This window comes from Melozone crissalis, unplaced genomic scaffold, assembly GCF_028551555.1.
Source record: "Melozone crissalis strain CALT ecotype California unplaced genomic scaffold, PUWL_Pcris_2 ptg000068l_1, whole genome shotgun sequence".
Lineage (NCBI taxonomy): Eukaryota > Metazoa > Chordata > Aves > Passeriformes > Passerellidae > Melozone > Melozone crissalis.
The window spans coordinates 16,930,202-16,953,944 of NW_026535846.1; the positions used below are offsets into that span (position 1 = coordinate 16,930,202).

Genomic DNA, 23,743 nt, shown 5'->3' on the forward strand with positions numbered 1-23,743 from the left:
AGGATTTTTCTCTTGAGAAGCTTCAGAAGAAAAGAAAAACAATATTTATCTGCGGCTATGGAATGCAACAGGTGCATCTTTGATTGCCTTATGTTGATTGTTTCTAATTAATGGCTAATAACACTTAGCTGGTTTGGACTCGAGAGTCACGAGCTTTTGTTATTAATTTTATTCTATTCCTTTCTATTCTTTGCTAGCTTTCTAGTGAAATCTTTTCTTCTATTCTTTTAGTATAGTTTTAATATATAATTGTAATATATATATAATTTAATATCTATATAATTTTATTATATAGTTTTAACATATAGTTAATATATAGTTATAGTTAATATATATTTAATATATAGTTAATATATCGTTTTCTTAATATATATATTAATATGTATATAATATATATTAATTAATAGATTTATTAATATATCAATATATATAATAAAATAATAAATCAGCCTTTTGAAACATGGAGTCAAAGTCTCTTCCCTCGTCCTGGGACCCCTGTGAACACAGCCACACCACCCAGAGCTCCCCGAGCAGGCTCCTGGCACGGAGCTCTGGCTCAGCAGCACACAGGGTGTGCTCCAAATCCGCGGCTCCCGCTGCTGCACAGGCAGGACGGACACGGGGAAAACAAACATGAAAACAACGGACTGTTATCCGGGGCAGAGCAGAGCGATCCCCACGGAGCCGTCTCATGATCCGCACGTCCCTGCAGCCCCCCTCCCCGGGCAGGGCAGGCTCCGGCGGGCGCTCGCTCCAAGCCCCGATGATTTCAGAGCTTCCCTCGATAAGGGCGCAGCGGGGCTGGGCAGGGGCCAGCTGAGTCACACAGCACAGCCAGGGAGGGAGAGATCCCTGAGCCACCAGGGCGGCTCAGCAGCGAGCCGGGGCGGGGAGGGACCGCATCCCTCCGGATCAGGATGGGAATGTGCATCCCTCCGGATCCAGCACAGGAATGGGCATCCCTCCGGATCCAGCTGGGAATGTGCATCCCTCCGGATCCAGCACAGGAATGGGCATCCCTCCGGATCAGGATGGGAATGTGCATCCCTCTGGATCCATGTGGGAATGTGCATCCCTCCGGATCCAGGCTGGGGGATGATGCCAGCCTGTCCTGCACCAGCTGGCACCTCCCGGGAGGCTCCTTGGCACCATTAACCTGACCTGCCCACTTAGGGGGGCTTTGCCAAGAGCTACCCCCACTCTGGGCACCTCTGCAAGGACTTGAGGGTTTGGATTTGTGTTTCCACATCAAAGGGTCCCCTGATGCTCTGCAAGTCACCAGTTTATCCTTGAAGTGTCCACAAGTGTCCCTTGTTCTCCATTCTCACAGCTACAAGGTTTAGTACCATTAATAAATCTATTCTTGTTTTAAACATCCCCAGGCTCTTCAAAATCAGGCTTGGCTGGGGGAACAGGCTAAAAAGGAGCGAGAGCAGACTGAGAGAGCAACTGACTTCTGGGCTGTACTTGTATTTATACATTTTATCTCAGGCTATTCTGCTGCTCTTATCATCACTTGAACAACTTATGACCTCACGTTCGCCTGCACGGAGAATTGGGTGACAGGAAAGGACAAGGGGCACAGAGACCATGTCTGAATGTGCCCCAGGAGAAAACAGCCTGGCTGGGATCACTGCTCCCATGCAGCAGCTGTGAAACACAACACAGGCCAGCGTGGACAATGCACAGAACAGAAACAACAAGGCTCCAGAAGCTTTCTCATTCACACGTGTCAGATCCTCAGACAGAAGCTTTATGTGTTTGGAACACTCATTTAATGCTGAGTAAGGAAAAATAACTGCTGCCTCCTGAACTTCTCCAGCAGTTCCAAAGCTGCTGCATTTTGGTGTTCAGCATCTGTAAATAGTGCTGATTGCTCACCAGAGTTTTTTTCCATGAACTCACAGTTCTCCAAACCTGTGTTCCTGCCAGGCAGAGCCTCACAGCCCCCACAGCAGCACCTGCCCCTCTGTCCCTGGAGAATGGCCCAAGCTGGCACTGCAGGCTCTCCCTGCAGCCCAGACCCATGGCTGGGCAGTGAGGGATCAGTGCCAGAGCCAGGATGCAGCATGGCCAGGACGTGCCACAGGTGTCTGGCATAACACAGCAGGCACAGCACTGTCACCCCACAGAGTCAGGCTGGCACCCAGCAGGACAGAAAAGCCTGGGGGCAAGCATGGGATGCCACACCTATAGTTATCAATGTGCCACCAACAGCATTAGGAATAAAATATTCCAACAATACCTCAAGGAAAAAGCCAGAAAAGCTGAGTCCTCATCCAGTGACTCAAGAGGAAACTCTTAGGTCAGCAGCAGTGCTGCTGTGAGCCGTGGGCTGTGAGACACACAGAACATGGATAACACCCACATCCTCCCAGGGAAGGAGCCAGAAAAGCCAGTAGGAGATGGATGAAAAGCTCCCTGCATGCCTCATGTGCAGCACAAGGAAAAATATCCTTAAACACATGAAAATGATTTTGCCTTTTGTCCTGGCCCCTTGTGCTGCTGTAGGCAGGCAAGTGCTTGGGAAGCATATCTGGGCTGGAAAAAGCCATCACAAAATATTGCACATTGGTTTGTTTAAGCCGGAATAAAGCTGGCCCAGAGCCCTCCCACCAGCCCCTGAGCTGGCAGGGACAGGGCTGGCTTGGTGCTGCTGCCAGCCACCCCTGCCCTGGGCTTCCTAAAACAAACCCAGTCCTGGACACACCTGGGCATGGATGGAGCAGCTGGAACCAGCAGGAGCCAGGAGGGAGGCTCAGGAGCTCAGGACTGCAGCAGGGAAGGAGCAAGGGACAAGGAGCCAGGCCTGGGGACATCATGGCACAGCCAAACCATCCTCAGCCACAGGCAAAGCAAACCCAACAGGGACAACCTGCCCAGCCAGGGAGCTGCTCCAGGGGGAGCAAACCCCAGCAAACACCTCCCTGAGCCCCAGAACAGGGAGTGGGATCTGCCTCCCAGCTGGATCTGGTAGAGCCAGTGCTGGCCCCTCACTGCTCCTGCCTGCGCTGAGGATCAGCTCTGGCGCTGGGGGTGAGTTGGCTTTTGGGAGGGTTTTTGTTCTTTTTTCTGCTATTGTGTTTTAGTGTCTGGTTAAAGCCTGTCTGGTTTAGATTTGCACCAACTGGGGCCCCAGTGCTGTGCTCAGAGCTGGGAGCCCAGGAGCAGGAGCTGCTCCATCAGCAGCTGCAGAGATGCCCTGTGCCCAGCTGAGCTGAGGGTGCTGCAGAGATGCCCTGTGCCCAGCTGAGCTGAGGGTGCTGCAGGGATCCCCTGTGCCCAGCTGAGCTGAGGGTGCTGCAGGGATGCCCTGTGCCCAGCTGAGCTGAGGGTGCTGCAGGGATCCCCTGTGCCCAGCTGAGCTGAGGGTGCTGCAGGGATCCCCTGTGCCCAGCTGAGCTGAGGGTGCTGCAGAGGCTCCCAGGGAGAGCTGGGCTCTGGCTATGGGTGTGATTTAAGACAAAGCTGGGAAGTCAGGAGACAATTGTACAAGTTACCAGCTGTAACTGGTGCCCTTACTGGCTGAAATCCCCACTGGGGATGGGGAAGACCAGCAAGGAGCCAAGAAGGGATCACATTATTGCTGGAGGAGAGTGATGAGTTTTCCAGCAGGTCATTTCCCCCCTGCTCCTCACTGTCTCATGGCTCAGCTGTCCTTGTGGGACAGGTCATTGCCACTGCAGCTGTGCCTCCCAGCAAAGCTGATGCTTGCCTGGAGAGCTGCAGCCTCTCCTGTGTGGGATAGGCTCCTTCCTCTTCCCCATTTTCGAGAGGAGCTTTAGGGTTGTTTGGACAGCCCCCAGGATCTGGCTGTGACACGCTGAAGGAACAGATTTCATTGCCCCACAGCCTTCCCATGAACCAGGACATGGGGCTCTGGGCAGACAGGCCACTCTGGGGGCCTTCAATCCCATTAAAATAACCTGTTTCAATGCTTCAGTCCCATTAAAATAACCTGTTCCAATGCTTCAGTCTCATTAAAATAACCTGTTCCAATGCCACGCTGCTTCCCACACACCACAGCATCAAACCCCCAGGCACCACATCCAACAAGAGCTCAGAAACCTGTCCAATACCTGTCCAGACCAGGTCTGCCACGCTCGGGGACACCCGAGTTCCCTGAGGGGACATGCCAGCTCCCACACACAGCACTGCAGGCCTGCAGGGATGATGATGATGGTGGGACCTTTCCTAGGTGTCCCTGGAACCCCATTTCTGGAGAAAAGCTCACACAGTCCCTACACATTCTTTGTCACTTTGTCCTTCAGGATGAAGTGCTCAGAGTACCTAGGGAGGCTGGGAAGTGCCAGCACAGTCCCAGGCACTCTGCAGAGCTCCAGGCTGGACAGAAATCAAGTGCAAAACCACAAACACAACATTTGCATGAGAGCTCACAGCCCTTCAAGCTTCAAAGGACAATTTTCACCATCACAGCACTCACAGGTAATGATGAGAAAAGCCTTCATCTGACATTTCTCCAGCTCCATTTGATATTTAATTGGGAGAGAAGATCAAAGACCAGGGGAAATAGGTGGTTTTGCATTATCATACACACAGCTGAGCACAGTGAGCAGGAGAGATTAAAGCACAGAAATAAACTGCAGAACAGCAGCCATTCTTACAGCCACAGAGATGCCATGGAGCCACAACTTCTGACACCCCCGTGGCCTGGAGCCCGTGCCCTGAGCAGGCTCCTCTGTCCCACCACGGCCATGGGGAGCTCTGGGCAGGGACAAGCTGCTGCTGGAGCTGAATCCCCAGTGCCCACAGCAGGTCCTGATCCTGGCCAGCACAAGGGGATGGGAATGAAGGGACAGACACCTCCCAGTCCTTCTCCCTGCCTGACCAAGGACAGGCCATGGTGGTCTCAGCAGTGCCAGTACAACGTGTGGGACCAGCATTGTCACTTGGCACTGCCAGTGACTCGCCACACTGCTGGCACAGAAAACAAGGGATGCAGCCAAACTTACAGCAAAAATAATTTCCATTTCTGACTGAAAGCATTATTTTCTATTATTGGCTTTCACACCCAAGAATGTTACAAATGAACAATATTATCCTCTGCTTTAGTAATTTAATTCCCCACTTGGCAATACTAAATTGTCGCCTTGTGGTGTCCTGTGTATTTGTGACTACTCAGCTGCTGGGGGGTGTCAGTACCACACTCAAAGGCAGCACTGGTGGGGCTGTGGCTGCAGGATGACCCTCCCCAGGACACGGTGGCCTGCAGGCCCCTGGAAGAACTTCACCTCTGGAATTTTATTTGTTCCACCTGGTGACACAGTTGGGTGGAGGGAATGGAACCAGTTTCCCCCAATCCATAAAAGGCCAAATGAATTTAAAGCCCCCTAAAGAGCCCCCCTCATTCAGGTAACCTGGTCTTGAACACTTACAGGGATGGGGTAGCCACAGCTTCTCTGGGCAACCTCTGCCAGGGCTCACAGGGAAGAATTTCTCCCCATTATCCCATTAACTCTGCTCTCTTTCAGTATGAAGCCATTCCCTGCTGTCCTGTCACTCCATCCCTTGTCGAAAGTCTCTCCCCACCTTTCTTGTAGGCCCCTTCAGGTACTTCACCCTCTGTCTACATTGGATCTCACTCTCCTGATGGTACCACCACCACTTTTGCTAAGGGCACCTCGTTCCCACCCTGTCAGGGGGCACAGAGGGACTGTCAGCCGTGGTTGTCCCAGTGGACATTGGGATCTGCCAGCTGGCCCTGGTGAGGCCATGCCCAGTGAGTACCCCACATACCCACCCACAGCTCCACATGGGTAGGATTCAGAGATATATCTATTTTTTTAAGTTATTTGTTAACTAAACAGGGAGCTGATGGAAGGACTGGCCCCAGCACTTCCCTGTCAGCTTGCTGGATCAGCTACAAAAACACCCCAGAGCATTTCAGGCAAGAAATCCTCATCCCTGGGGGTTCTCGGTGCTGTCTGGGTGTTCTCTGCTCTCTTCTGCTTCTGCCCTTCCTCCCTGGCCAGTCTCCCTGGGCTGGGTCTGCTGACCCAGCGAAATCCCTCACATCCCTGTGCACTACAAACACTGAAAAGGGAAATGGTTTTGAACAAAGTGATGAAGAAAAGCATTTCCATTAGCAAGCGGGTTTGTTTTAATCCCTCTGATTTCCATTTTGCTGGGGTTTTTTCTTTGCCCTGGACTGTGCAGAGTATTTGAGTTTTTGACCCACGTTAGGTCTCACAGCCCCGTGACGTCGGCAGTTTCAGTCACACCAGCTTTTGTCTCTGCTGCTTCCAGATGGGCAAACACGGGCTATTCCAGCCACAGCCTCGATAACAAGGAAGCTCTGAATTATTCTGAACAAAAGGGCAGCAGCTAAACCTAATAACACCAACTGAAACCAACCAGCTGGCAGGAAAACCGCGTGTGACCAGCGCGGATTGTCTGTGTCCCTGCACTGCCCCCATGGATGCTCTGCGGGCCTGGATAACAGCATGGACAGCAGAGAATCATGGAATCATCTGGATTGGAAAATTTAAGAACATGGAGGCCAGGGAGACGACACAGGGAAGGTGTGTATGAAGGTGGATTCACAGCTGTGGGGAAGGAAAACAAACCTAAGCAGTCAGAAGGACAGTGTCAAACACGTGGGACTCGGCGGTTTCAGGTGACACAACCTGGCCCAGGTGCTCTGCTGATCTGTCAGCACTTCTGAACAGGCGACTCCCGCAAAGTCAACACTGAGATCGGCATTCATTGGGAAAAATGCTCACCGCGGTTTGCAGGATGACAGAACGCCGACAACAATGGGAGGATTTCCAGCAGGGCCCCTCTCACTCACGGGGGTCCCGCAGGGTGTCGGGATGGCCGGGACGGATCCGCCCCGCTCCCCCCGCTCCGGGGATGCGGGATAACGGAGCAGCTTCCCCGAGCGGGGATCACCGGCCCCAAACCAGCCCATACACGGCAAGGCTCGGCCGGGGTCAGCCCAGCGGCACGGGGGATCCGGCCCGGCCCGGCCTGGGGACAGCGGCGGTGGCCCCGGGGGTGGCACTGCGGGGACAGGGACACGCCGGGGGTGGGAAGGGAAGGGCAGCCCTGCCCGGAGCGCTGCAGGGCACGGCCCCAAGCGGTTCCAGCCGGGGCTGCGGGCAATGCCCAGGGAACGGGACACCCCGAGCCCTGCCCCGACCCCCGCCCCTCCCGCTCACCGCGGATGGCGGCGATGAGCGCGTTGCCGTCCTTGATCACCTCCTTGATGAACTTGTTGGTGCGCTCCAGCTCCTGCTCGTAGCACTTGAGGCGCTCTCGGAAGTCGGGGCTGTCCAGGTAGCAGTCGCTGAACTCCAGCGGCGGGTGCCCCATGGCCGCGCCTCGGCCCGGCTCCGCCGCGCTGCGCCTACCGAGCGCCGCCGCTGCCGCCGCCCCGGGCGCCCCGCGCCGCCGGCATCCCGCGGGCCCGCCCCGCCCGCCGGCCCCGCCCGCTCCCGCTGCCGCGCCTCGCCCGAGCGACCCCCGCCCGCCCGCCGAGCTTCCGGCCGCGCCGCTGCCGCCGGGAGGTGTAGTCCGGGATGAGCGGCCGCCCACCCGCCTAGCCTAGCCTGGCCCGGCCCGGCACGGTTCGGTTCGGTTCGGGCGCTCCGGGCCGGGCGCTGCCGCCGCCCCCCGGCCGCTCCCAGCGCGCCCCCTGCCGGCGGGGCGGGGCCGGTGCCGCCCGCACGCGTTGCCATGGACGCCCCGGCGGCGGCGCGTGACGCGGCGGCGCGCGGTGATGACGTCAAAGTGGCCTCCACGTCGCCCGGGCGGCCAAGATGGCGGCGGCGGAGGGGAGCGGGGCCGGGGGGACCCTGGTGAGGGCGGCCGGGGGAGCCGCGGGGAGCCGCGGGAGGGGAACCGGGGAGGCCGGACTGCGGGCGGGTCGGGGGCGTTCGGGCCCCCCTCTGTCCCTGAGCAGGGCCGGGCAGCCGGTCAGGTGCCGGGCAAAGGCGCAGCGGGGTCTGGAGGCCCGGGCGGGCGGCGGCTCGTCCGGAGGGCGGGGATGGGGGCGAGGAAGGCGACAGGGGAAGAAGACAGGAAAGGGGACAGGGTCGGTGCAGGGCCGGGGGCTGCCGGTCTCCGCCGTGCCCTCCGTGCCCCGCCTGGCCAGCGCCTCCCGCAGAACCGGTCGGGCCGTGCCCTGTTTGCCTTCGCCTCCGGGCACCCCGGAGCTTTGCTCGCCCGCGGGCGGGGAGGGCTTCAGCCCGGTTAAACGGGTCCCTGAGCAGCCAAGGTGTGTGTCCGGGCCGGGGGTGTCCGTGTTAATGCTAAATGTTAATGTTAATTTTAAGTGTGGGTACTCGGGGGTGGTGCGGCTGTGCAGCCCTCAGTCATCACCTCCCTTCAAACACGGCTTTTTATTTATTTATTTCAGTTACTGCCGGAGCACAGCACAGAGGGTGGGCTCTGGAGGTGGCAGGGGACAGGCTCACACACACCTGCTCAGCTCTTCTGTCACTGCTCACATCGGGCAGGGATAGCCTGGCTCTGCTCCAGAACCTTTTCTTTGTTGTATCCCCGAATTCTGAGCAGCTCTGTCCATCCCCAGCCCATCTGAAGTGCACACGAGCATGTTTGTGTTTTTTCCTAAAGGTTGTGCCCATTCAGTTCCCAGGTCTGGCAGATGTGTCCATATCCCAGGACATTCCAGTGGAAGGGGAGATCACTGTCCCTGTGGGATCTCACTCTCCTGATGAGGATTACTCCACGCTGGATGAGCCAGTCAAGGACACAATTGTGAGTCTGAGCCCCTGGCTGGGGTAGAACTCAGGTTTTCTGGTGGTTTTGGCAGCTGTTGTGCAAAATCTGTGGTTTTGCACAGCTCTGTACTTCAGCAGGAATTGTTTTAGAACTCATCACATAAAACAAATTCCTGTGGATCAAAAAGTGTCTGAATTGTGGCCCAGAGTTTCTCTGTGATCCTGAAATCAGTGTGGACAGAGACCTCAGTGGGAGCTTGTGAGAAACTCTACTGACTGAAGGTGTTTTTCATTTACTCTCTTTTCCTAGAGGAGCAAGCAAGTTGTTGGTTATATTCTGGTGTTAATAAAAGATACAATATTGTGGTTGCTAAAGAAAAGGATGTGATGCTGTGGTTGCTAAGGAGTGCAGGAAAAGCAGTCATTGTTTGTTGCAGAGGTTGCTACAGAACTTGTTGGGTTGGATCCTCTCCTGATTTAAACATGAACATTCATGTCCCTTTACTTGTGTCTCTTTGCTTTAGCTGGGAGCTGTAATTTTTGTGAGGGGCTAAATGAAAGTGTTTTGTGTTTGTTTCAGATGAGGGACCTGAAGGCTGTTGGGAAGAAGTTTGTCCATGTCATGTATCCCAGGAAGAGCAGTGCCCTCCTCAGGGACTGTACGTGCTGGGGATGGGGGTTCAGGGGGGCTGAGTACCCTGAGCAGCAGCGCTGGCACCTGGGGTGTCCCCAGGGCTCTGGGGCAGGGTGGGTACAACTGGCAGCTGCAGCAGCTGCTGGGTCTTGAGTGGATTTTGTTATAGATCACGGGGTAAGATGCTGAATAAGAGAATTGTAAAGCAGTGAGATGTGGCAAATGGCACCTTGGGAGTTGGGCAAGGGGCTCTGTCACTCCCAGGAGAGTGTAACTGAGATGTTTCTGTGCCTTTTGTGATGTTTTCCCTCTCCCTGCAGGGGATCTGTGGGGGCCATTGGTGCTGTGTGTCTCCCTGGCTCTGTGAGTATTCCAGGGGAATTTGGGGTTTTGTAACCTGGTGCATGAGGGAAATGAGATGTTAAAAATTACTCATTAATATGGTAAGATCAATTTCATCTGGTCCCTCTCTGTCTTGTGCAAGCACTGCTTGGTTGGGTTCTCTGATAAAATGTGTTTGTGAGACTTCAAGCCCATTAGCACCTCCTGTCCCTAATTTAGGATTTAGGGATAAACTCTTCCTGGTCCCCTGGCCTAGGAATGGTTTTACTGAAGGTGTCTCAAGTTGTCCTGGTCAGCTGTAGTGCCTGCATCCTGTAGTTATTCCAGGGCTTCTCTGAGGCTGGTTTGTTCAATCACACACTGCTCTGCTGCCTTGAGAGGTACCAAAACTTTGGTACTTTAATTTCCATCTCAGCCGGGAACTTTGGTACTTTAATTTCCATCTCAGAAGGGAATCAAGCCTGTTGTCCATGGCTTGATTCCCTTCTGAATGCTTTCACAGCCCTCAAAACAGGGAAACAAATGGACTGAAATCAGTTCAGTTGAGCCACAACCATTTTCCTTTCCTGTGCAAAACTGAGGATATGATGAAAATATAAAATGGAGGAAAAACTGTGGGCCTGCTCCAGTCTGGGAAAACTCCATCTGTGTGTTCTCCAGTGCAGCTGTTTCTCCTTTTTCCTCACTCCAGGATGCTGCAGGGTGGCTCTGCAGACAGCAAGGATGATGGAGGGCCCCAGTTTGCCGAGGTCTTTGTCATCATCTGGTTCGGGGCCGTCGTCATCACGCTTAACTCGAAGCTCCTGGGAGGCACCATGTGAGTGTGGGTTTGTTCTGTAGAGCTTCACTGTGCACAGAGCTCTGCCCTGCCTGGCCTCACTGCTGTCTCCCTGATGCTGTCTCTCTGTGCAGCTCCTTCTTCCAGAGCCTGTGTGTGCTGGGGTACTGTGTGATGCCTCTGACCGTGGCCATGCTGGTGTGCAGGCTGGTGCTGCTGGCGGGCGCGGGCACCGTCAGCTTCATCATCCGCCTCATCGTGGTGGGGGCCATGTTCGCCTGGTCCACCCTGGGTGAGTCCTCCCTGCTCCTGGGCAGCTTGATCTGGGCATTTCCTGAGGCAGAACCAAGGGGTGCTCTAGTCTGAGGTGGCCCTGGGCTGCTGAAGGGCTGTAGAAATAGTTCTTTTAATCTGAAGCTGAAAGGCTGTGGAAACAGTTCTTCCAATCTGAAGCTGAAGGGCTTTAGAAATAGTTCTTCCAATCCTTGAGCTGGCAGAGGTTCAGCCTCTGCTTCTTCTCCTGGTGATATCCATGATCATATGCAAATCACCTTGGGCAGCAGGATGGTGATTTAGTATTAAACACTGTGAGACTGTTGGGTGGTTTATTCTATGATTATGTTAGAAATACTCTTAGAAAATGCTGATTTTATAAAGATGCATTTGCATGATTTCTCCTGCAAGTCTGGCTCTCATTGTACAGTGTTAATCAGCATTTATGGCCAGGCTGGTTGGGGCTTGGAGTAGCCTGGGCTAGTGGAAGGTGTCCCCTGGAAGGTGTGGCAGAGAGTGGAACTGGATATCCCTTCCAAGCCAAACCATGCTGTGATTCCATGATTCTATGACTTGTCATTCTGTACAATAGAGAAGTTGCACTTGGTGATTACAGCCCATTGCTTTGAGCAGTGGTTTGATTTTCAGCACAAGTGCAGTGCAGATCCTGGCTGTGAGGGGGCTGTGAGGGTTGTGCTGCTTGTGCTTCACAGGTTTTGTGTCTCTGCAGCATCCACGGCGTTCCTGGCAGACAGCCAGCCCCCCAACCGCAAGGCCCTGGTCGTGTACCCCATCTTCCTCTTCTACTTCGTCATCAGCTGGATGATCCTGACCTTCACCCCGCAGTGAGCACCATCCCAAGGGGCTGCTACACTGACTGGACTTTCTCATGGACGCTGCAGTGAATCCTTGGCTTTATCTCCTTCTAATTTATATATAGGGATACTGTAAAAAGGCAGGTTGTGGGATAAAGCCAGAGGGCTGCAAAAAGTGCTCATTTGTGTGTCACTCTCTGTGAAAGATGCTGAGGTCCAGCTGCTGAGGGGTTTATTTAGCCCTGTTCTGTACTGGTGTTAAATAAACAATGCCCACTGGGACAGGGATTGTTCCATCTGAGGAGAAAGTGGGAAATCCTGGATTTTCAAGCTGCTGGGAGATGAAGATTTTGCACGAGTTGGCAGGTTTCCTGCCCGTGCTTGGATTCTCACTGAAGATAAAAATGCCTTATCAAACCATAGAACTTCACTGCAATGATGTGTGGAGAGGAAAGAGATGTGTCTGACTCCTTTTCATTCCCTTCTACAGTGGTGGGATGTGCACCCAGGCATTGTGGGACTGGGGCTTTCCCAGGAAAGGAGAGTTCAGTCAAAACTCAGTTTTGCAGGGAATTGGAGCTGGTGGCAGGGAGTTGCTTTTGCCCATATCCAAATGTTGTGTGTGTCCATCCCTTCATGTGGCAGGAAAGAAGGTTCCAGCTTGGTGCCTTCACTGCCTCTGTGAGGGGACTGTGGGCTCACTGCAAGCTGCAGACCTGTGACCAGAGGGAACAAAGCTCAGAGTCCTGCAGAAATGCTGAGACTGTAACAAAGTCTGGGCTCTCACCCTGCATTTGGGAAGTGAAAATTCCTTGGGAAGTACCATGAATGTGTATCTATGATAAAAACAAAAAGTTCTGTGCACAAAGTTGAGGTTTTGGGTCCTAAAAACCCTACCAGGGCTTGGGCCCCAAAGTGTTAAAACAGCTTGAAGGAAGGGAAATAAATGGTACTGGAGGTGATGGTGCTCTGAAGCAGGATGTGAATTCTGCTCTCACCTGCCTCTGTGTGACTGTTCCTTTGGTTGTTCATGGGGACAGCAAAGGAATGTGTGCAAATGTGCATTTTGTTCCCTTGTACTTCCCAGGAGATGTCAGACACTGTTCTGTGGGGTTTTCATTTTGCTTAATACTTTAATAAAAGGGAGGGGGCTTCACCAGACACTGCAGGTTCATTGTGTACCTCTCCTGGGTACAGTGTGCAAGAGTCAGGTGCATTTTGGCACAGCCATTGGGAGCTGGGATTTACTTTGGAACTACAGAAATGATTCCTGTTGTCTGTTGTTCTCATTCAGCAATCCATGAAATATCTGGGGTGAAAAAGCTGCTGTAAAATGTCCTTTTTCCTACATTTGTGCAGACAGACAAACTGAGGTCTGTGGGTTCTGCTGAGGTGTGAATGTGCCTAATTTCTACTTCTATGTGCAGGAGCTGTCTGTGCTGTAAACACTGGCAGTGGGTGGGAGCTGGGATGGAAATTGCTGAATTTCAGATTAAAAGTGCATTTTTGCATTAATGGATAATGAGCTGCTGTGTGTGGAAGGGCCTGCCTGTGGCACCAAGGGGCTGGAGGGGAGCTGTGGTGGTTGGCAGACATGGGAACCATGGAAAGGGGAATTTTTAAGCTTCCATTAAATTATTGCTGGTATGGAATGTGTTTTTTCTTTTAAAGTGTGCAGTTTTTCATTCAGTTAAATGTTAGTTCAGCATTTGAAGCTGAAAAGAAATATTCAAGGGAAATGGATGGTAATGCTGTTGATGGCTATGGTGGGATTCCTTGAGCCAAATCTTTTTGTCCTACAAGAATTTAACCACACTTTTAAAGAAATCCTTGGATTCTTTCTGGGTCTTGTGACTTGAGTTGCTCTTCTATCTCAAGGATAACTGGAGTAGCATTTAATTGATCCAGCAATATTTTGATTTTTTTTACATTTCTTCAGAAAGTCAAAAAGCCCAAACTGGGGTTTGTTCCTCAGCCACCCTGGAGGTCCTGCAGAGCCCCTGCTGTGACAGAACCACATGGGCACATTAAACACAACCAAACCATTTTGGTTCAGGGAAACAAAATGCCTCGAGCTTGTTTGATATTTGCAGATGCTGGGATTAATGCAGCTGATTGATTAGTGCAGCACTTGAAAGTGCTGGTGTCACCTGTGAGTGCTCCCTGAATGTCCCTCATCCTGTGCAGCCAGGTGTGCAGCACATCCCTCCCAAGGGCCCTGCAGGGGACTGATCCCTGTCACAACAGATGTTTAATTTGTGCTGGAAATGTCTGTGGTGAAAACTGTTGTGCTTTCCAAGGAGAAAGGCTTTTCCTTCTTGTTTAAAGCTGCTGGGGATGGGTGACAAGGAGAAGCAGCTGTGTTGCCTATAATGGAGTGTTTGAACTGCTCTGCACAGAAATGGCTGATTTCCAATGCACAAACCAGGCTTTCTTTCCTACTAGGATTTTTTTTAATATTGTTTATCAGCAGAAGTTGTTATATATGTTTAATTTTCAATTTTAATACCAATAAAAAGGAAAATCATTTATGTGCTTTAACTTGAAGAATTCAAACAGGCTGAAAGTCACGTGGGCAGTGTGAGGTGTGGATGGATGGAAGCTCTGTGCTCTCTGTGGCACCTGGCCTGGCTGAGGCAGAAGGGGAAAGCTCCCCAGTCCCTACCCTCGTGTCCCCTGTCCCCACACAGAGAGCAGGACACGTGTGCCACTCGTGCCAAAGCCCCTGAGGCTGAGCCACGACATGGCCCTGGCCTGGCTGGGATCCTGCTGGTGCTCACACCCTGCTCAGGGAAGGAGCTGTGGTGCTGCTGTACCCCAAAATCGGGCTTCCAGTGGCTTCGGGGCTGGGAGGTCTCAGGAGCCACCCAGGGTGGCTCAGTGGTGCTGGCCAGGGACCACGGGGGCAATGGGGGAGCAGAAACCTGGTGATCTGATGGGTCAATGGGTATTAAAGTCCATCCCTGCCTGGCTAATGAACCAATGGCAATTAAACCCATCCCTGAGCCACAGCAGGGTTTGAGGCAGTGGCCAGGGGTTTGTCCACGCTCTCGCTGACATGAGGACATCCATGACACCACCCTGGCCAGGGAGCCTTGGCCTGGAGCTGGTGGCAGCAGGGACACCTTGGGCCTGGAGCTGGTGGCAGCAGGGACACCTTGTGCCGAGCATGGGCTGCAGAGCTGGGGACAGCCACCGTGGGCCAGCGGTCACCAGAGGGCGGCAGGACCGCGCTGTCCCTGGCAGCTTTCTGCAGCCTGGTTGTCACCTCCGCGTGGTTCCCGGGAGCTCCGGGGAGCACAGCCCGGGGCTCGGTGCCGCAGCCAGGACCGGGCTGGCCGGCAGCCCCGGCAGGTGAGCTGTGAACCGCCAGCCTCGGCTGCCACCACCTGCCACCAGCTCGGGGTGCCACACCTGGCCCTGCTGCAGGGTTTCTGCCTGCTCAGTGATGAGCAAGAAGACACTTTCATTCAACAAGCGGTGTTTTCTTGGCTTTTTTTTTTTTTTTTAAAGACAATTTACCAGTCCTGGAAATGTCCCTGTTCCACTGAAAAGAGGTGTTCCCAAGTGTAGCTCTGGGCTTTGTAGTTACGCTTTGTTTGAAAAAGCTCGAATTTAGCATCTTCTCTAAGTGAATCTTTTAAGACTAATATTCTGCACGCTGAATTGTACCCTAGGGCGAACAAATGGGGCAGGTGCCAGTGGAAGGACAGATTTTCACAGTAAAATCAGGAAGTGTTACCCACAGAGGGCTGCTGTTGACAGCTAGGACTGTGAACTCCCGACCTTTGGCTCTCTTGGCAGGGCAAGCAGGTGACATGGCTGCACGAGCTGGAAGGCAGGCTGGAGGCTGCTGAATCTCCACACTGCAGGTACTGAATGCAAGGGCAGTGCCAGGGGGGATGGGACAGGCTGTGTCCAGCACAGAAGGTTCCTCATTGGAGGTGTCAGGGGAGTGTCACCGAGGGCAGGTGTGACAGCCCAGCACGGGAGCAGCTGCTGGGACAGACACAAGGGTCACTGCATTGCTCTGCTGTCACCTTGTGTGGGGCAATGCCTGTGCTGGGGGGCTCAGGGTCTCTGGGAGACAAGAGTGAAGGTTTGCTTTATTCATTCTGAGTCCTAGTAGGAATAAACACCAATAATAAGTACACTTCCTGATGCAGGAAGGACAGGTTTGGTGTTTCTGCCCCAGTTACACTCTCTGAACCTTGTCCCCTCTGCCCATGTTTCAGGTAGGGAACAGGGCAAGTTTTCTGGAGTGCCACAGCTTCCCTGATACCTTGTCATGTCTGTGCTCTGAGCCCTCTGTGTGTGAGCAGCTGCTGCTCATGCTGCTGAGGGAAGCAAGGGAGCATTGTCAGAGCCTTGGGGACAGTGGGCACGTGGGCAGGCAGGGTCCTCCCACCTGGGAACTCTGTTCTTCCCAGCTATGCACAGGTGGGAGGAGACGGAGTGATTCTCTGCCTCAGCCAAACTTCCCCTGCCTGTGCAGCTCTTTCCAGGAGCCTGAAACACACCTCGACAGCCTGAAATCCACCCCAAAGAGCCCCCTCCAAACCCCTGCTCTTCCCCCAGTGCTGCATTGCCAGCAGCAGTGAAAAGGACGTGATGGGAAGCACACCCTTGTCTGAAAGTATAGGGGGAATTTGGTATTTTAAGAGAGAAATGTAGAGTACAAACCCAGCAGGTCAAGTTGTAACTGTGGGTCTGCCTGCCCTGGTGAGGAGAGCATGGAGGTTCCTGGAGTGACGGCCATAACACCCCTTTCTAATCAAGTGGAATGGAAAGGAAAATGAGGAAAAGCAAAATAAATGTAGCCTCCTGTGTGGTTCTTCTAATGAGTTTTGGTTTTGCATTGCCAGCTCTGCCAGTGGTGGGGAGGGTTCCACCCACGGATGATGGAGCCGAGGAGCCCTGGGCACCAAGCAAAGCCACCAGTGTCCCCAGGCCGGCAGGATGAGCCCCTGACCCCGTGCTCTTCCTTATCAGCTGAAGATGAGGAAGGTGTCTATGGCTTCCTCTGTCCAAGGAGCAGCAAGTGCAGTGCTGAGGATGAGCCTGGTTATGAGCTGATCCCTGACAAATCCTTGCAGTTCCTCTGTGGATCTTTCCCCAGGAGAAGGAGGAGGCACCAAACAGGATTTATCAGCCCCACACAGGGACCTGCAGGGCACAGCAGGGATGCTACAGGCCACAATAAATTCTTCAGCAGCAGTGAAGTGCTGGCCTTTGGTGAACATCCCCAGACAAAGCCTGGGCACATGCTCAGGCACAACGAAACAGAGCAGGTGGGGCTGCTCAGGGCAGACCTGGGGAGAGCCCACAATGCCCTGGATTGCAAGGAAGATGAGGTTAATGCCTTCCCTGTGTCTCCTGGGGAAGTGAAGACATGTCCTGGACATCTGGTAAGTGTTCCAGATGGTGGTTGTGGGTGGCTGCTCCCTGTGCACCATTCCCTGCTCCCTAGAGGTGCCCAGCTGCTCCTGAGGTTGGAATGCTCTGGCAGACATGGATGCTTTGTCTTCTCTTTTCCTCTAAACTCCTGCTTTAAGCTGGTGATGTGCAGTTTAAATCCAGTGTGTTAAGTTTCCTTAGTATCCTTTAACAGTTGGTCTTACTACCCTGAGGGGTTTCTGCCCAAATAGGAGCTGGATTTGTGTTCATCCCCAGCAGAGCAGGGAGTGTGCCAGGGGTTCAGGGCAGATGTGTTCCCCCAAGGCCCTGCAGGGAGGAGAATCCTCCCTGGCCAGGGGAACTGGCACTGGCTGTTTTCCTCTATGTTTGGTCTGGGCACTGTGGGCTTTTCTCTCAGCTCCTCCTGAGCTTGGGGCCCAGAGACTCCAGGCTGGGCTCCCTCACTGCAGTGTCTGTGCTCCTTGGGCAGCCTGTTTGTCTGTCAGCTCCCTCTGCACCCCTCTGAGTGCCTGTGCTTACTCATGTGAGCATACTGCCCCTCAAGTCATCTGGTCCTGGTTATTTGGGCTGCAGAGAGCTCCAGGCTGCAGAGCCCTGGAGCAGAGCAGCTGTGGGACCAGTGGAGCCATTGGAGCAGCTTGTCCCCATGGCTGTTCTCCTTCCCCATCCCTATCTCTGTTCTTGTGCTTCCCACAGCTGCTGCAAGGCAGGAGCCTGATAAGCTCATTGATATCTAGAGGAGAAAGGCAAAGGGTGAATTTCAGAGCTCAGCAAGAACTGAATTCACCAGGATTGTTTTCTGGTTCTTTTCAAGTCATTTTCAGTGTTTTGTGTCACTGTCTCAGGATCATAAACAGAACATGCAATTATTTATCCTGGGCACTGATTTAAATCCTTCCTCTCCCCATAACTCAGCCCTCCCTTAGCAAAACCCACGGGGCTGAGGTCTGGGCTGGGGCTGCTGCCTCTTCTTTCTCAGGTCTTTGGAATTCTTCCCAGCAGCAGGAACAGGAGCCTGAGCACAGGGTATGGGGACAGCCTGCTCTGCACCCTGCCTGCAGCCAGGATCTGTCCCCAGAAAACCTCTTCTACCTCTTGGTTCCCTTTTGGGTGGCAGCAGCTCAGCCCTGTGGCAGGGGCTGGGACAGGATCCCTCTCCAGCACCAGCCTGGCAGCCCCCGCGGCCACAGGGGGTGAAAGGAATTCGCTGTCACATAATGGGGCTTTGTGTGTGTGAGGGTTGGCATAAAGGGTTTTCTAAAGCTGCCTCAGAGCCTTTCCTGGCATCCCCAAAGAAGGCTGGCAGTGGCACGTGGCTCCTGTCCAGCCTGGAAATATCCTGGGGTGTGGTGCCCGGGGGCATGGGATGGGCATGGGATGGGCACTTGGTGTCCCTGAGCATGGAATGTCTCTCCTTGTCCATGCCTGAAGGAAAGCTCATCTTTGGGCAGTGGTTTTGGCTGGACAGGTGTCAAGGAAGATGTGCCTGATGCTGTTTGCTGTGAATTCTGCTCTGATGCTCCTTTCAGGGAGAAGCACCGTGTCCCTGCCAGCCCCCACTGCTGCTGCCTGCCCGTGCCCTGCGCCCTCTCAGCTCTGCTTTGGGGTGCCCACAAGACCAGCCTGGCTCTGGTGGGGTTTGACAGCAACTCCAGGCTCTGAGGGCACCTGGAATCTGCACTGTGGTGGATCCAGGCAGTGGGTCATGGTGGCAATCCTCTGGACACCCCAGAGTGCTGCAGTGTGACAAACTGGGCACTTGGGGGTATTGCAAAAACCCCTGGGTCTGTCACCTCCCGTCTGCTCTGGGCTGCATGCTTGGAGATCAGGGGATTTGATTTTGATTGTTGGCACCCAGGAGCTGTGGAGTCCCCCATCCTGTGTCCCAGTCCTGATGCCATGTCCCCAGCTCTGCCCAAGAAGCTGCACTGGACAGGGTTTACCTCTGGATTTGGGTGTGGGAAAATTGGAACACAAATGGCCCAACCCTGCACAAGGGAAGGGAGGCTGGTGTGAATTCATGCCACAGATTCAGCTTGCAGACACCTGCCCTTGAGGGAGCCAGCACTGCACCTGACAAGATTCCTCTGTCCTGGGAGTTAATCCCAACCCTTGGCCAGAATTAGGGCTGGGATCCTCCCCAGACAGCAGCTGTCACCAGAACTATGTGCAAAAATACCCAAGGAGCTCGGATGCAGTTTATTAAATGGCATTTCATGGTGCCAGCCAGAGGAGGGGTGTCCCTGTCAACTGTGGTTGTTTTCTAACTGCTGAGTGTGCTGTGAGTGGCAGGTACCAGTGCTGAGGGTGAGTGTGAGTGTGAGTGTGAGTGCACACATGTGCTGCCAGCCCTCCCCGTGCCACCATGGGAGCCTCCCTGCTCCAGCTAATAATAAGAGCTGCTGCAATTCCTTGGGCTGCTCTGGTGCCTGCCTTGAGGGCAGAGGATTAATGTCCCAGGATTAATGTCCCAGCCAGGCTCCAGCAGCTCAGTGCTATTCCCAGGGGTAGGAAAAACTGCCTGGTGAGCATTCTGCTTATGTGCCCTTTTGTACTTCAAAATGCAGCCTGATTTATATTTCTTGCTTTCACAAAGGCATTTTGAAGGGAACTAGAGAGCAGTAGCAGCAGGTTTTTGCTGGAGTTCTGTCCTGCATGGGAGTCTCTGTAACCACCCCCAGACAGTAACTCTTGGGTGCTTGAATACAAATTGAGTTAAAATTGAATGGCAATATAGCTCTCAAAAAATCTGTTTCCTTCTATATCACTTGTGTCTATTTGTAATTTGTGTATCTTGTCTACAGTATCTCAAATATGTCACCATTTCAGTTATACTCTTTTAAGTGTGTTTAAATAGCCCCATGCTGAGCACAGCCTCAGGCCCCTGTTGGCTCTGGGAATTGGGGTGGGAGCACCCCCCAGCTGGTGCAGCAGAAATTCCCCAAAGCTATCATGGACGGGTTTTTTTTTTTTTCAGTGAAACTGGGAGGTTCTGCCAGTCTGTGAGGATTAGTCAGCTGCAAAGTTTGTTTGGTTTTGTGTGTGTGCTAAATCAGTCGGTGTTTGTGAATTCTCTCACTGGTGTTTGCAAACTGGAGCATCCTGTGTGGGGAAATGCACAGAGCTGTCTGTGCCAGGACCCCTCAGGGGACAGGGAGTGCAGGAGGCTTCCTGGGAGTCCAGTGCACATCTGGGCTAAACAGAAATGTCACTGGCTTTGGAAGGTGATGCTTCAGCAGGACACCAGTGCTGGCAGAGGGGACATCCCCCGGTGCTGCCCCAGCCCTTGGAAGGGGCATTCTGAGGGGATGCCATGGGCCTGGCTGGCTGCTCCATCCCTGTGGGATGGGGGATCGATGCCTTTGGCCCGGGAGGCTCTCCAGGGTGCTGCCCTGCTCACCCGAGCGCTTCCTTCTGCCACAGGAGCTGCACGTGGGGATTAAGTAATTGCCTAATTGCCCGTCCCAGAGAGAAGCCTTCCCTCAGGGCTGGAGCTCCGGTGATGCAGCCTGTGATTTGTGTGGCAATCCTTGTGTGTCCTGAGCCCTCCCAGGGTGTCCGTGCCCAGCACATCCCACCCCTGAGCCACTGGAGACCGGAGCACATCGGGATTATTTTAAATGAGGAGCTTTTTAATGGAGAAGCAATGATGGCAAGTGGGCAGGGGGCTCACAGGTGGCCTGTGGGACCTTGGCATTGTCTTCTGCTGCCCTTGGCCATCTCTCAGCTGCCTTCTTGTGCTCCGCCCGTGGTGGTGCCTCTTTGGTGGCATCAGAGACATTTGTCCCCTTGGGCTGGAGCTGGGCACGGAGCTCTGAGCAGGGCTGGCCCCACAGTGCAGCCCCAGCCCTGGGGTGCCATGGAGTTCTGTGTGCTGGTACTTTCTGGGCACAGCCCTTGCTCGGGGGCACACAGAGGGGTTCAGCCCTGACCTTGCCCTCTGTGCCTCCCCACTGCTGCAGCTTCCCCGTGTTCTCCCTCCCCCGTCCCTGTCTCACCGCCCTCATGGTGTCACAGCCCCAGCACCGCCAGCACCCGCCCCGTGTCCGGCCTCGGGAGAAGAAAAGGGTCCCTGTTCCCGCTGTGCTGATGGGGAAACGCCAGCTCGGCGGGAGCTGCGCCCTTCCCAGCCTCGGGAAATGCCTGTGCCCGGCGAAAAGTGGAAAATCCCCGAAAATCCCCGTGTGCCGCGGGCTCGGAGCTGGGCCGGCCCGGGGGAGGCCCCGCTCACTCCGCGGTGCCAGCGCGGCCTCTGCGGCTGCGGGGACCCGGCCTGGCTGGCACTGATCCGGGTGACAGCCGCCACAGAAACAGCTCAGCGGCACTCAGAAATAGCCCTGGACACGGGATCCTCCTTCCAGGGAATGATCTGCTGTGGGAAGAGGCTGTACCTGCCCTCTGAAATTCTGGCCCTGTCCCGTGACTTTCAGAGAAGGAGGGATGTGTGTGGCCATGCTGGGGCTGGTTGGTGACATCCTGGTGTCCTGGGCACTGTGGGCAGCTCTTAGTGAATGTCTACAGGGTGACATTCTCCTTAGAATCAGCTTCTTAAAATTAACTCAGGTTTAAAATGGGTTCTCATGTGGGTCTGAGGAGGATAGTGACACACACACACGCACACACACATATTTATTTATAGAATGAATGGATATTGCATTTGCTTGTCCTGTAAGCTCGTCTGCAGAGTGGGTACATCAGGAATTTTGGGACGAGCCAAATGCAGCAGTAGGGTCAGTCCCCTGTCCACTCAGCAGAAATACCCATTTGGTGTGCACAGCTCCTGCCACCTCCCCATGGATCCAGTCCCCAGGGGCTATTCCTGCCGAGGACAGTGTCCTGGCACGCTGAGGAAGGATCCAAGATGTAGCATTACTGGAATGCTTTTGGGATGACCGGGTAGGAAGAAGCTACGCAAGTATGCAGAAACCGCTGTGGTTTGTCTCCCAGGCCTGGGAAGGAGACAGCCTGCTTCTATTTGTGCTAGCTCGGCTTTTTTAGCTTCTGGAGGAAGTGGGAGAAGGACCCGATGCTGCAGGAGCCAGCAGGGGCAATTCTCTGGGCCCTGGCAGGGTTGTGGCTGAAGCAGCAGGACATGTCCTGCTCCAGAACAATGCAGGGTGCTGAAGGGTGAGTCCCTGATGGGAACAGGAGCCCAGTGCCACCAAGCCTGGCAGTGCCTGCCTCTCTGAAGGGACAGTCCCTCCTGTGACAGCTGTCTTCAGCCTCACCCAGATGTCCCAGAGCCTGTGGAATCATTGAAGACACTCCTTGGACTCCCTGTAATGACAATGGCTGAGCCTTTCACAGGACCGTGTGTTGGCAGTGCCCCTCCGTGTCCTGGCCACGGTGGTGGTGCCCTGGCAGCCTCAGCCCCAGGGCAGCAGTGCCCAGTGAGCTGAATGGGGATGGCTGGCAGTGAGCAGTGCCCCAGCTGCCTTCATCCCTGCAGGGGACTATTTGCAAGTCCTTGGGGTAAAACTGCAGCTCTTGAGGCAGTAGTGGGTGAGTTACTGAGGGTGGGCAGCAGCATTGGGCTTTAAATTCCATGGGAATTTAGATCCCTGCTAGGAGAGGTGACCTTGGTGGGACATGTGCCACAGAGGTGGCACTGTCTGCCCAGCCCTGGGGGTTTGAGGGAGGAGAAAAGAGATTGGTGTACAAAGCTTGTGCTGCCTTGGTGTCCCCAGCCCTGCTGGGGACATTAGTGGCCCAGTTACACCAGCAATGCAGGGGACAGGGTGAGGAGCTGCAGCTGGTGCCAAGGCTGGGAGCGGTGCCAGAGCCCGCTGAGGAATGAGTGAGGGGGAGATGGAAGGAGGCAGCTGGAGCCGGCGCCGGGACTGCTGCTGCTCCTGTGAGCTCCATGGCTGCTGGGGCCATGGCAGGGCTGTGCCAGTGCCACCAGGGCACTGCTGCCACTCCAGGGCCCTGGTGTTGCTCAGGTCTGCTGGATGCTGGCAGTGCCTCATTCCATCCTCCCCAGGCAGGTACACCTGACATGGTTATGCCGTGGCCTTCCTGCTGTTTGTGCTTGCCTTTGTCTCCCTTATCCTCAGGCTTTGGGGCCCCACACCCGGTCCTGGCCTGCCCTGACACGTGGCACTGGACGCAGCTGTCACAGGCACCAGCTGCTGGGGGTTGGGTACAGACGTATCACATCCTGAGCAGAACCATTGTGCTCTGGTTCTTGTGCCTCCTGCAGGTCCTGTCAGAGTGGAGCTGACACCAGCCCGAGATGGGCAGCGGGCAGGAGCGAGCCTGATGCCAGTCCAGGGTGGGTGACAGCCACCAAGGGTCCTTGGGAGCAGGGCCGAGCCCATACATCACTGTGGATCTGCTTGTTCTTGCCTCTTCTGAACTGCTGACACAAATCAGCAGTTTGTGGGGTGTTCTTGTGTGCCTGCAGGAAGAATCCTGGCCCAAGGGGCTGCGAGTTAGGGGCTGACACAAATGTTTGTGACTTGACCTTTTATTGTGGCGCTTGTGAACAAATGATGTTTGCAGAAGGCAGATAAGGAGCTGTGAATAGCTGGAGTGAAGGGCTCAGATATATATCTTGGCTGGGGGGGTTCCCCTGTGTTGTTTGCCCCCAGCAGGCTAGCCCTGGGTGACGCTGCTCTGCTGTGCCCGTGGCTCAGCAGCACCTGAGCACGCAGGGATGGCACCACGGCTGGGGACACCTTGTGCCTGCAGAGGAGAGCGCCAGGAGCTGCCAGCCAGCTCGGGCAGGACCCGAGTGACAATCTGAACCGTCCAGGGTTTGGGTTTCTAACGTCCT

At 54.3% G+C, this 23,743-nt stretch overlaps 2 protein-coding genes across 3 annotated transcripts in view; one reads left to right on the forward strand and one right to left on the reverse strand.

Moving 5' to 3' along the window:
* Window positions 1–7,383, reverse strand: part of OPHN1 (oligophrenin 1) — a 50,306-nt gene extending 42,923 nt beyond the window's left edge. For both annotated transcript variants that reach the window (XM_054289455.1, XM_054289454.1), the window contains exon 1: window positions 7,182–7,383. In XM_054289455.1, coding sequence (XP_054145430.1) covers window positions 7,182–7,335 — 154 coding nt within the window. In that variant the 5' untranslated portion in view covers window positions 7,336–7,383. The remainder of the gene's footprint in view (window positions 1–7,181) is intronic.
* A 374-nt stretch (window positions 7,384–7,757) lies between these two features.
* On the forward strand, window positions 7,758–14,088 carry YIPF6 (Yip1 domain family member 6). The gene is made up of 7 exons (XM_054289460.1): window positions 7,758–7,820; window positions 8,614–8,742; window positions 9,286–9,364; window positions 9,660–9,702; window positions 10,373–10,498; window positions 10,594–10,751; window positions 11,463–14,088. The coding sequence occupies exons 1-7, from the start codon at window positions 7,782–7,784 to the stop codon at window positions 11,579–11,581; spliced, it is 693 nt and encodes a 230-aa protein (XP_054145435.1). The 5' UTR covers window positions 7,758–7,781; the 3' UTR covers window positions 11,582–14,088.
* Window positions 14,089–23,743: the final 9,655 nt, after the last annotated feature.

Excerpts from the sequence above, each read along its gene's own strand:
- YIPF6 (XM_054289460.1), top strand. The coding sequence starts at position 7,782 with ATGGCGGCGGCGGAGGGGAGCGGGGCCGGGGGGACCCTG. Across the intron at positions 7,821-8,613 it reads GCGGGGCCGGGGGGACCCTG|TTCCCAGGTCTGGCAGATGT; the intron begins GTGAGGGCGGCC and ends GTGCCCATTCAG. Across the intron at positions 10,752-11,462 it reads GTTCGCCTGGTCCACCCTGG|CATCCACGGCGTTCCTGGCA; the intron begins GTGAGTCCTCCC and ends GTGTCTCTGCAG.